The following is a 13,699-nucleotide window of genomic DNA, read 5'->3' on the forward strand; positions in this document are numbered from 1 at the left end:
GATATATGAAGACATTTTGATGACCAAGGAGTTACATCAATAAAATAAATTCACTCCAAGGGAATAACAAATTCAATGAATAACCCCTTGGAATATCTCAGCATTTTCCTCATTTCACAATTCCATTATAGGGCTGAAATTCCCTGTTATCAGTACAGTAAGGAAATACATTGTAGTAAAAATTAATATTCTAAAACTTGAACTGGGCTGGTGTCTTGGGCACAAAGCAAAGTTTGGCTGAATCCTTTGAATGTATCTAAAGCTGGTTCTGTGTGCCATTTGAGTTTTAAAACAGATAAACTTTACAACTACCCTATATATATAAATTAATTTTAAGGCAGTCCATAATAATTGCAATTTACAGTGGGATTAATAACCTTTATAATCTTTGGTATCATTGTTTTCATTCCACAACAGTTAGCTTTGAAGGAATTAATTTATGTCAAAAATTGCTTTACAACCACTTCAAATCCAAAACTCTTTTAATAACAGGCTCAAGGCTATATCAATTTTTAATCCATACAAGAGGTTCCCAAACTTTTATACATTAAATCCCCTTTAATATATTTCATAAACTTCATACTCCCTCCCAGAACAAGTGCAAATAAACAGATTTGATAAAATTAAGCTATGAGTGTATACTCATAGATAAATTTTATTATACTTACTTATATATTATAAATAGTTTTATAAATTGTAACGGCTGTTCAATAAAGAATGATCATAATTTTTCATAACTAACAGTACTCCTTGCTATTTATAGCTGAGCTGCAGAATTTAAGACTAAACCAAGCTGCATCACATAGCAACTGCACAGTTGACTCATGTGCACAGTATGACCTTGGGGGTCAGTCAAGTTCAGTTTCGCCTATATAACAATAGACGTGACACACGAGAAACAGTATGCTCCTCTCAATTTTTATTTTCATCTCAAAAAAAAAACATTGGTTGAGGCATATGAAATGTTAAAAGAGGCTTATGGTGAAATGTTAAAAGAGGCTTATGAATGTACACTTCCATATAGCACAGCTTGCAGGTGGTTTAAGAACATTTAAAGATGGACATGATTCAATCTCAAAAAATCAGTGTTCCCAGAGCTCCAACCACTGCTGTCACCACAGAAACAATAAAATCAGCTTCTGTAATCATGATAGAAGATCATCGTAAAATAGAAAGGCAACTGGCAAAGGTGTTCAAAATATCAGCTGGCAGCACACACAGTATTCTCCATGACCATTTGCATATAACATGTTTCTACATGTTGGGTTCCAAGACTGCTCACACCTGAGCAACAACAAGTTTGCATAGAGGTTTGTCAGGAGCTGCAATGGAAGGTTACCAAAGATGGTGAGGTTCTGCACAAGGTGATAAAGGTGGATGAGATATGGCTTCATAATTTTGACCCACAGAGTAAAAAGTAAAAGGTGTATATGGAAGTCTCCATCATTGCTGACATCGAAAAAAGAAAAATTTTTGTGGCTTCTGCAGGAAAAGTTAGGGTCACCTCTTTTTTGGACATTAAAGGAATGGTTTGCCAGCATAGTGCGGAACGTCATAAGACTGTTACAGGAACTTACTACAAAAATGTACTGCACACTTTGCAGGATAACATTCATCACAAATAACCACAAATGCACGTTGGTGGGTGGATGCTACATTACAACAATGTGACACCTCACACTGGCCATATTGTCATCGAGTACATGGCCAGCATTAATGTCAAATGTGTTCCTCATTTGCCCCACAGCCCTGTCCTTAATCCTAATTTTGGAAATAAAAAAAAAATTGCACCCTGCAATTTTTTTATTTCCAAAGGAGCTGCAAGGAAATCATTTCCACCATCTTTTTGAAGAATGACAGAAACATCGGAGAAAGTGCATTTTCAAACGGGGCCTATTTTGAAATGGACCATCAAAATATGGATAATTAATAAAGGTACATTGTGAAAAGAAAATTATGATAATTCTTTATTGAACAGTCCTCATAATATTATAATTCAATAAATACATTTAATCTCAAATATTGAAATAAAATATGCTTCATTCCTCGACTAGTAGGATGCTTGTCCATATTTTGTTAAAAGTGTTCATAAAAACAACACACCCTCCCCCAAAATATCTCTTCCCACATTTTTACAAAAGATGACCAACCTCTTCTTTTCCAATGACAAACTGATAGTCCTGCTTAGCATCACTCATAACAGAGCATCTCTGTGGGCATCCATGATTATGTAATGGAATCTATATTTAAAATGAAAAAAGAAAATAAATATGCATCAAAAATATATTATATACCCTATTGTCCAAAGATTAAGTTACAACCAAAAGATAAGACATTAAAAATAAAAATAGCTACTTTTTAGAAACTATCAAATCATTTCTGAAAGAACATATGACTCAATTATGTTGAAAAGAAATCTCTATTTTCATGAATCATAAAATGAATGAAAGCAGAATTTTTGCCATTATAGAGAATTTCAGAACTCAAGGGCATAAATTCAAATTACAGGGGAAGACAGTTAGACTAGATTGTAGGAAGTTTTCTTTTAGCCAGCGAGTTGATTGCTGGAACAGGTTGCCTTTGCAGGTAGTTGAGGCTGAGGCTGATAGTTGGAATTTATCCAAAGGTCAACTGGATAGTTATTTATGTGAGGAGGAAGCAAAAATCTGTATTTTCTTATCTACACTCCCCTCCACCAGGGTGGTGGGGGGGGCAAAAGCTTGTGGCTTTCTTTCCCTATATGGCTATTATTATCATAAATATGAGATTGTAACTACCTAAAACTGAGAGCTGCACCTGTTTAGTTGAAGCATTTAATACGGCGTATGATCATCTGGGGCTTAGAGGGGAACAGGTATCCTGTGTGTTATCACACACTCAGTCTGAAACACTGATGGATCCAATATCTTTCTATTACAGAAGATTTAGGAGAAGTCCGTTAGGCCTGCCTCCCTAAAATCCACTCATGCACACCTTCTCAATGGTAAGCCCTGTTACGTCACTTGGGTGGCAACGAACGTGTAGAGTGGTTCTCTTCAAGACGCCTGGTCAGCGTGAAGAGGAAAAGACCAAATCCTCCAGCATATGACAGCATGACAAAACAAATGGCCCTCAGTCCCCAGCGGCTTTCACTCCCCCTCTTATGGCAGCGAGAGGATCAGGGTGGAAGCAGAGGGTGCTAAGAATCTCTGGGTATGACCAGGCTGCCATGCACGGAAACTGAACTTGGCCTGTTACAACGTAAGATCACTCATCGGAGAAGACAGGATATTAGAGCTGGAAAAGGAATTAGAAAATGTAAATTGGGATATCATCGGTTTGGCTGAAACAAGAAGAAGAAATGAATCACTTATAAGTTTATCAAGTGGAAATCTGCTGTACACCAATGGAAACAGTGAAAGGAGTGAAGGGGGAGTTGGGTTTCTGGTCAATAAAGATTTAAAAAACAACATTTTGGAATTCAAAAGTACATCAACAAGAGTGTCAAGATTCTTGGTGATGTACAAAAGTATCGAGCCATGATGATGAAGAGGTTGAAGAAATGTACACCGAAATTGAGAGTCTTCTAGATGAGCAGAAAACCCACTACACTATTATTATGGGGGACTTCAATGCTAAGGTTAGAAAAATACAAAACAGTGCAGAAAGGGGAACTATAGGAAATCTTGGAATTGGTGAAAGAAATGAAAGAAGCGAAAAACTTGTGGAATTTGCATCACAAGGATTGTCTCAGTAATGAACACTTTTTTCAAGAAAAGGGTGAACAGAAAGTGGACATGGAAGAGTCCAAATGGATTAATAACTAATGAAATCGACTTCATCCTCACTAACAGAAGATATATTGTGAATGATGTTACCGTCCTGAATAAGATAAATGTTGGAAGTGATCACAGAATGGTAAGATGTACACTTGATATAGATGTAGGAAAGGAAAAAACTGACTCAAGTAAATAATACAAAGTTCTTTCAGATAACAGAAGAGGAGAAAAAGCAGTATGTACTAAAACTTAAGAACAAGTCTGAGCTTCTGCAGACTGATCAGGACCAAGATATCGATGAGAAATATTACAACTTTCTGAAAGTGATAAAGCCCAAGAAACCTATAGGGAAAAAGAAATCCAAAGAAGAAATTAGTCAAGAAACACTTGTTTCTTGACTAATTTCGCAACACAAAACGCATGCATAAAACCCGGCTATACACATCTTCTCTTTTTTTTTTCTTTTTTTTGAGTGGTGGGTGTGAAGACAGTGGGGGTTGCAAGATAATAGGCACACTAATCTCCCAATGATGACTTATAATGCCACTTCTTGTCGCTTATTTACAACTTGCAAAACATCTGTTTATACCTATTCTAGTTATTACTTGAATTTTATGATTTCTGGTTGATTTTTTTATTTATTTTTTTTTTATTTAGAGTCGAACTGTGCCGGTTAATCTGCTTCCCAGTTAAACAGATCCCTGTTGTTGTTTGGTTTCTAGGAGCATTAGCAACTAAGACCATATTGCTCTGGGGATGTGCGATGGTAATTCCCTGATCTTTCTGCATGCTCCGTATTTGGTGGTGACGGGCTCGAACCCCAGTCTATTCAAGACAAGAAGCGTGTACTACGCATTGCTGCTGCTCCTAACCACCTGGCTACGGAGGCGCCAAACTGATCCCTGTAAATCAAGAGTCTGCGGTATATCTCATTTTCCCTTTCACAGTGTTAATGTTCACACCAAACAGACTCAACATTGCAATGTCGATCCGTGTCAAATGATTGCACTTCCTTAGATTTTGTGTTTATTAACTAACAGCATAACCCCTCCTCCCTTCCTACCCTGTCTGTCCTTTCTGTACACATTGTACTCCTTAAATTCCAATTCTGCACTGCTTATATCTGTGTTACACAGCACCTCCATAGCCAGGTGGACAGGAGAAGCAGTGCGTAGCACGCGCTTCTTGATTAGACCGGGGTTTGAGCCCGTGAACACCAAATAAGGAGGATACGGAAAAGTCAGGGAATAACCACAGCATATCCCCAGAGCAATATGGCCTTAGTTGCTAATGCTCCTAAAAACCAAACAACAACAACAACTACTGTGTTACACCATGTTTCTGATACCCCAATAATATCTGCCTTTGATGTCTAGATCAGCACTTCAAATTCATCAATTTTATTTACTATACTTCTAGCATTAGTGTACATGCAAGTATAAATGCACTTGTTCTTACTCTTAGTTACCCAAACACAGCCCATGTATTTACTTGTTCCATGATGACTCCCAGCAGCTCTTGAAATTCCCAGCAACTTGCTTTCTAGGCTGCTGCTCATTACAATAGAAGCAGTGCAAGAATCACTTTTGCTTCTGTCTGCGGCTACACTTAATCTTTTAGTCTGTGAATCCCCGCAAACTAGCAGTTTTCCAACCGACCTAACACTCGATAGCATCATCAAATATTCTTGCACCCTTTCTATTTAAGTATATCCCATTCCTGTAAAAGCAGTCTCTCCTGTTAGCAAGCACAGACCACACTGAAAAAAATTCTATCCCATGAGCCTTGCACAATCTCTCCAGGGCCGAATTGATTGACAAAATTCTCATCATATACTCCCCCCTATCATGTCTGGACAAAATTCCAGACACTTTCAAATATAACCCTAACTTGGGACTTTTTTTCAGCATTGACCTGTACTTGTTAAGTAAATCTGCGAATCTAGGAATCAGAGAGTCATCAAGAATCCTTTTTGCGAGATAGCAGTAGTGGCACGTGATGCAAGAAAGCAAATGTATGAGCTTATGCAGCATCAGCCAAAAAAAAATAAAAAAATTCACACCATTCCCTCCAAATGCCTGTCCAGTTCCTGCTTAAATTTATTTAACCTATCAACTTCCACAACGACAGATGGAAGTTTGTTCCAGCAATTAACCAGCCACTGGCTAAAGGCAAATTTCCGCACATATATTCTACATCTGTCTTTTCTTAATTTGAATTTATGCCCCCTTAGGTTTGTAATCTGAACAATTGGAAGGATCCCATCAGAATTCAGCGTGCTCAACCCATTCAAGGCCTTATACACCACAATCAGATTAACGCGCAGGTGCCTAGTCTCCAGCCACTGCAATTTGCAGAACTTAAGCCTCTCTTGGTAAGAGGATCCCTTCATTCCCCTCACCAATCTTGTTGCCCTTCTCTGTACACGCTCAAGTAAATCTACATCCTTCCTAAAATGAGGCCTCCAGATCTGTATGCAGTACTCAAGGCGTGGCCTGACCATTGCCTTATACAGAGGGACAATCACCTCCTTTTCCCTGCTAGCAAAATTCCTATATATCATTGAGAAAACCCCATGACCTGCCCTGGCAGCCTGTCTGCATTGCTCAGAAAACTTCATATCTGACTGCACAATTACTCCCAGGTCTTTTTCATTTTCAGTACCACCTTAAGTGTAGTACCACACAGTTGGTACGTTTCTCTGGGGTTACTTCTACCCATATGCAGTACTTTGCGTTTGTCAAGGTTAAACTTCAGTTGCCACTTCTTAGCCCATCTGCCCAAATTATCTAGATCCTGTTGCAGTAGCATACTGCCATTACTGTCATTAACAACCCTGCCAATCTTTGTATCATCTGCAAACTTCGACACTAAGCCTGATATACCTTCATCAATATCATTGATAAATATACAAAACAACAGAGGACCCAACACCGAACCCTGTGGGACTACACTAATAACATTAGTCCATGAAGAACAGCACCCATTAATTACCACCCACTGTCTTCTCCCACTCAACCATCCTTTTATCCATTGTAGCAACGTACCCTTAATACCATTCTGCTCCAATTTGTACAATAGTCTTCCATGCACAACAGCATCAAAAGCTTTCCTGAAATCCAAATATATAATATCAAAATTCTTTTTTGCATCCAGTTCCTTTGTAACCACATCATAATATCCTATCAAATTTGTCAGACAAGACTTTCCCTTAACAAACCCATGCTGTGTCTGAATTATTGCTGCAGTCTTGTCTAGATGATCCTGCAATGCATCTTTAACCAGTGACTCCATTATCTTACCCGGAACAGAAGTTAAACTAACTGGTCTGTAATTACTTGTGTCACCCTTCGATCCCCCCCCCCCCTTTGTGAATTGGGGATACATTTGCACATCTCCAGTCCGTGTGGACCTCTCCTGAGAAGACAAGACTTGAAGAGAAGACTTGAAGACAAGACTGAGTTTTAGAAGGATTGAAATCAACTAAGTTGTCTTTGCCCCACAGTAGAATTACCTGGAGATCGGCATTTAAAGAATTGGTAGCAGATATTCGAGAAGTTGAAGCTGATTGAGCAGGGCAAGTTTTCTCCAAATGCAAAGTGGAATACAATGTGCTATCATCGGCAAAACTATGGATAGGATTTCCAGTCAATGGAAGAAGGTCATTAATATACAAGACGAAAAGAGTGGATGAAACAACTGAACCTTGGCAGACACAAGCATTAGTGGAGAAGTTAGAAGACAGAGAGCCATCTACCATCACCCTCAGTGAGCGATCAGAGAGAAACCTGGATAACCAATTACAAAAAACAGTTGGCAAACCATAAGATGGAAGTTTGTTTAGAAGACCTTTAAGCCAAACACGATTGAAAGCCTTTGAGATGTTAAGAGCAACTGCCTGTGTTTCACTGAACTTTCCATTGAATTTGTCCATAAATGGGTAACATAAGCCAGAATATCACCAGTGGATCAACACTGATGGAATCCATACTGGCGATTGCAGATCAGACAGAAGGTTTCTAGGTAGTTTAAGAATTGACGGTTATTTGATTTCTCCATTACTTTAGAAAGAGTAGAAGTAATTGCAATGGGATGATAATTAGATGGGAGGGGCTTGTCACCCTTTTTAGGAACTGACTGGATATGAGCAAATTTCCAAGCAGAAGGAAAAACACCTTTGGAATAAGAAAGTGAAAAAAGCTGCAAAGAACAGGAGTAAGTTCAGGAGCACAGGTTTTGAGAACAAGTGGAGAAATACCATCGGGACCTGGAGCTTTCTTTGCATCAAGATTCGTCAAAATCCTTCTGACATCCTTTTGACGGAAGACTACAGGAGACATTGAATGGAATGTTTTGGGAATGGTGGGAGGTGTTTTAACAAGGTCGTTAATACAGGAGTTGGAAGAAAAATGGAATGCTAGCAGGTTAGCTTTATCCTTGGCTGAAGTGACAACAGAACCATCTGGTTTGGACAGAGGTGGGAGCGGAAATGGGCAAAAGTTGCGGCCAATAGCTTTGGCAAGAGACCAGAATGCTCGGCTACCATAAGGGTAAGAAGCAAGTTTTCTACTCTTAACCTGTTCAAAATCTAGTTTGACTGATTAATGACTGCTTTACAATTGTTGCGAGCTTTGGTGTAGGCAGAAAATGAAACTGAAGAATTGAAACAAGCCAATTACGATATGCAATGTTCTTCTCTCGGACAGCCTTAGCGCATTTATTGGAAAACCAAGGTTTAGATAAAGGACGAGATTTCAAAGTGGAGTGTGGCAAAAAGGATTCCATTCCTACAAGAATAATTTCATTGACACTATCTGAGCAAACGTTGACATTAGAAGTTTTGAAACAGTAATCTGACCAAAGAAATGAAATCTCGCAGGTCATCCCATTTTGCATTCTTGTAATGCCAAACTGTTATACTTCTGAACAAGTTTTTAACAAAGATGAAGCAGGGCTTTTTTGGAAACGAATGCCTAAAAGAAGTTTTATATTGAAAGAAGAAAAAACATGCCAGGTTTCAAAGCTGCGAAGGATTGGTTGACTTTATTGTTGGGTTGTAAATGCTGTAGGGGATTTTAAATTAAAAACCCTTTAAGTTTACCAGGAAGAGGGCCAAAGTACAACCCAAAATTGACACATTTTTCATGATTAAATTCATCAATTAAATTAAATCAATTTAGATCAATTAAATTCATGATTTTAACTGGAATTTTAAGTTTAATTTTGATACGTAAGTAGTTACCACATAATTATATACGTATGTAATGCAGAATGTTTTTTATGTACAAATAGAATATTAAATATTTTGACCGAATTTGTGCATCTTTTCACTACTGTTTATTATTGATTAGGAAATATCCTATGGCACCGACTGCAACTCAAAAATACATATGTTACCTTATGGGAATGTGGCACTCGCCTAGTGCGGATTCACTTAGCACTCTGTTTTTCAAGAACAAATTATCAGCATTAAGCGGGGGTCACCTGTATTGGTAATTGTGCTCAAATTTGTAACCCTTTCAAATTTTGTTCCCCCAACATTACCTTAATGTATAGTAGTTTATGTGAATAGATTAATAAACTATATTATTAATTTCACCTGGTTTAAGAGTGGTATTATATTTAGTAATAATCTTAATGGAAAACAACAAAATAACATCCTTTCCTAACTATATTATATATTATTAATTTTACTACTGTCCTAATTTGCAGGTAAAGCAATTTTTTTGAACATTTTTATGTAAAAATAGGGACAAAATAACATTCCCAAAACTTTTTTGTGGACACATGGATGTTATGCCCAAAACTGCGACAGTCACAGAAAATTGAAACATCTGGTCTATCCGAACCAAATTTCACAGTAATATTTAATGAGAACCAAAATTTGTTTGATAATGAAGAATATTAAGACCTATGAAATAGCCAAAACTCTGCCAGGTTATAAATCACTGAAAATAATTGTCAGTGGGGTATCAACATGATAACTATACAAAGCTGCATTGTTAAAGTTAACATTTCTGTGTTATTGAAAACTGCACTGAATGGATATCTAATCATGATTACTGATATCAGGAATAGAAAAATAATCCTGGAAATTAATTTTTAATTCTTGTAAATGCTGAATAAAACAATTTATAGTTTTGGTAGAGTACAGGCAACTCTCGGTTTATGAACATTCGCTATAACGAACGTCAGAGTTCATTCAAAATTTCTTAAAGTCGCCATTAGTTAGAGTTCCTTATAAAATGAAATGCCAAACGTATAGTGAACATAATTGTAAGATTTAAATAAATAAACTTTTAAAAAATCTATTTATTACAATAATTATCAGAAAATGATTATATGATAATTATATTGAACTGTTCTTGGTTAATCTCTTATCTAGCCATTAAAAAAAGTTGGTTTACATGTCACGCCGCCGCGTAGAATGATTTCTTGTGGGAGAAAACAGCTACAGCTTTTAAATCAATTTCTGACGGGTTGACAATATTTGAAGAAGACGCAAATAGGGAAAGAATTGCAAAAGTGAAAAGAGGCGTTTATGACTATCTAAGTCATAAACGCTTAACTGTGCAATCTTCTATAAAAACATATTTTAATAAAGTAGAAACCCAGCTGTTTCTTCATTATCAGACACCCTTCCATCTAACTCATCTGCACCTAGTGTCACTTATGTGGAAAATATTGAACTCTGATGAAGATACTAACGAGTAGAAGTTGAATATAGTACATATATTATATTAGTACTGTACTCATTTTCTTTATTTCTATTTTGTAACTATGTTTTTAATTAAAATTAATAAGCAAGACATGTTTTTTCATTCTTTTCTTATTTTATTTTACGTTACGTATCATATATAATAAACCATAAGACATACATACATTATTGTAAAACATATTGTATAGACCATTCGATGGTACATGGTTTTAATGCATTAAAATGGCTGCTAACGTATACGATACATATCATAAAAGCTCAGGAATGCAAGATACACATAACAAACAAAGCGTATAATGAACAACATCTTGGAACAGAACTCGTTCGTAAACCGAGAGTTGCCTGTACATCATCAGATGTTTCAAGGAAATCATTAAATAATGCATTAGCATTACCATTATTAGTAGACGCATATGATGCAAGAAAGCAAGCTTATTCAGCATCAGCCGAAAAAAAAAAAAAAAACACTTCCACTCGTTCGTTCGAAATACCTGTCCAACTGAACCTTAAATTTATTTAGACTATCAACTTCCACAACAGGGGATGGAAGTCAGTTCCACCAACCAACTACCCACTGGCTAAAGGCAAATTTCCACACATCTATCCTACATCTGTCTTTCCTCAATTTGAATTTATGCCCTCTCAGGTGATTATTCTGAGCAAGAGGAAGAATCCCATCGGCATTGAGCATGCTCAAACCATACAAGGCTTTATACTCACCTGTATCAGATCACCTCGCAGGTGCCTAGTCTCCAGACACTGTAATCTGCAAAACTTAAGCCTTTCTTTGTAAGAGCAACCCTTCGTTCCATTCACTAATCTTGTTGCCCTTCTCTGTACTCGTTCCAACAGCTCTACATCCTTCTTGAAATGAAGAATCAAGACCTGTATACAGTACTCAAGGTGTGGCCTGACCATTGCATTATACAAGGGAATAATCACCTCCTTATCCCTGCTAGAAAAATTCCTGTATATCATTGACAAGACACCATGAGCTACCCTTGCAGCCCATCTGCACTGCTCAGAGAACTTCATATCTGCCTGCACAATAACCCCAGGTCCTTTTCATTCTCTACCACTGTCAGTGTAGTACCACAGAGTTGATATGTTGCTCTGGGATTGCTGTTTCCCATATGTAGTACTTTACATTTGTCAATGTTAAACTTCGTTTGCCACCTCTCAGCCCATCTGCTCAACTTTTCCAGATCCTGTTGCAGCAGCATAGCATCAGTAGTGTCGTTAACAACCCTGCCAACCTTTGTATCGTCTGCAAACTTGGACATTAAAGCTTGATATACCATCATCAATATTATTTATAAATACAGAAAACAATAATGGACCCAACACTGAACCCTGAGGGACTCCACTAATAACATTAATCCACGATGAGAAGTGTCCATTGATTACCACTCTGTCTTCTCCCCCTCAACCACCCCTTTATCGATAGCAGCAATTTGCTTGCAATGCCACATTGCTCCAATTTTTGCAGCGGTCTTCCATGTGCAACAGTATCAAAAGCTTTTCTAAGATCCAAGTATATAATAAAGTTATTCCCTGCATCTAGTTCTTTTGTGACTGCATCATAGTATCCAATCAAATTGGTCAGGCAAGACTTTCCCTTAACAAAACCATGCTGTGTCCGAGCTATAACTGATGTATTGTCTGGATGATCCTGCAGTGCTTCTTCAACCAGTGCCTCCATTAATTTTCCTGGAACAGAAGTTAAACTCACAGGTCTATAATTACTTGTGTCAGCCTTTGATCCTCATTTGTGAATTGGGGTCTGGGTAGGTCCCCTGAGTCCAAGGAAGCTCTCATAATTATGGCTAAGGGTTTGCTTACTTCCTTTGCTGCCTACTTTAATATAACTGATACAAGATTATCTAGCTTACTGCCAGAGTTGAATACACCTCTGGCATTCCCCTCGCTGAATAACTCCTCATGTGTGAATGTCGATGCAAAATATTCATTTAGTTTTTTAGCTACCTGAGCAGGATCATCAACAGATGAACCATCGATATCAAGTGGACCAATCTGATTCATCCCCTTCCTTCTAGAGTTTACATAAGTAAAGAACTCTTTGCTGTTTTTCTTTGCATCCTTTGCCAATGATGTCTCATAATCTGCCTTCGCTTGCCTAACCTCCTTTATAACTTGGTTACAGATCAACTTATATCACTGCAGGATCATCCAGACAAGACTTCAGTTATAGCTCGGACACAGCATGGTTTTGTTAATGGGAAGTCTTGCCTGACCAATTTGATTGGATGCTATGATGCAGTCACAAAAGAACTGGATGCAGGGAATAACTTTGATATTATATACTTGGATCTTAGAAAGGCTTTTGATACTGTTGCACATGGAAGACTGCTGTACAAATTGGAGCAGTGTGGAATTGGAGGCAAATTGCTGCTATGGATAAAGGGGTGGTTGAGAGGGAGAAGACAGAGAGTGGTAATCAACGGACACTGCTCATCGTGGACTAATGTTATTAGTGGAGTCCCTCAGGGCTCAGTGTTGGGTCCATTATTGTTTTCTGTATTTATAAATAATATTGATGATGGTATATCAAGCTTAATGTCCAAGTCTGCAGACAATACAAAGGTTGGCAGGGTTGTTAAGGACACTACTGACACTATGCTGTTGCAACAGGATCTGGAAAGGTTGAGCAGATGGGCTGAGAGGTGGCAAACAAAGTTTAACATTGACAAACGTAAAGTACTAAATATGGGAAACAGCAACCCCAGAGCAACGTATCAACTCTGTGGTACTACACTCACAGTGGTAGAGAATGAAAAGTACCTGGGGGTGGGTGTGCAGGCAGATATGAAGTTCTCTGAGCAGTGCAGACAGGCTGCAAGAGTAGCTCATGGTGTATTGTCAATGATATATAGGAATTTTTCTAGCAGGAATAAGGAGGTGATTATTCCCTTGTATAAGGCAAGGGTCAGACCACACCTAGAGTACTGTATACAGGCCTGGAGGCCTCATTTCAAGAAGGATGTAGAGCTGCTGGAACGAGCACAGAGAAGGGCAACAAGAGTAGTGAATGGAACAAAGGGGTGCTCTTACGAAGAAAGGCTTAACTTTTGCAAATTACATTGTCTGGAGACTAGGCACCAGCGAGGTGATCTGATAGAGGTGTATAAAGCCTTGAATGGCTTGAGCATGCTCAATGCTGATGGGATTCTTCCTCTTGCTCAAAATAATCACCTGAGAGGGC

The 13,699-nt window shown here is 38.0% G+C and overlaps 1 protein-coding gene across 2 annotated transcripts in view; it reads right to left on the bottom strand.

Annotated features, from left to right (window-relative positions):
* LOC150074894 (vacuolar protein sorting-associated protein 11 homolog) overlaps window positions 1-13,699 on the bottom strand; it is a 612,407-nt gene that overhangs the window by 477,455 nt on the left and 121,253 nt on the right. For both annotated transcript variants that reach the window (XM_090389417.1, XM_090389418.1), the window contains exon 8: window positions 2,151-2,240. In XM_090389417.1, coding sequence (XP_090245543.1) covers window positions 2,151-2,240 — 90 coding nt within the window. The remainder of the gene's footprint in view (window positions 1-2,150; window positions 2,241-13,699) is intronic.

The sequence above is a fragment of the Mastigoproctus giganteus genome, unplaced genomic scaffold (assembly GCF_048544385.1).
Source record: "Mastigoproctus giganteus isolate SK-2022 unplaced genomic scaffold, ASM4854438v1 scaffold_16, whole genome shotgun sequence".
In the NCBI taxonomy this organism is placed as follows: domain Eukaryota; kingdom Metazoa; phylum Arthropoda; class Arachnida; order Uropygi; family Thelyphonidae; genus Mastigoproctus; species Mastigoproctus giganteus.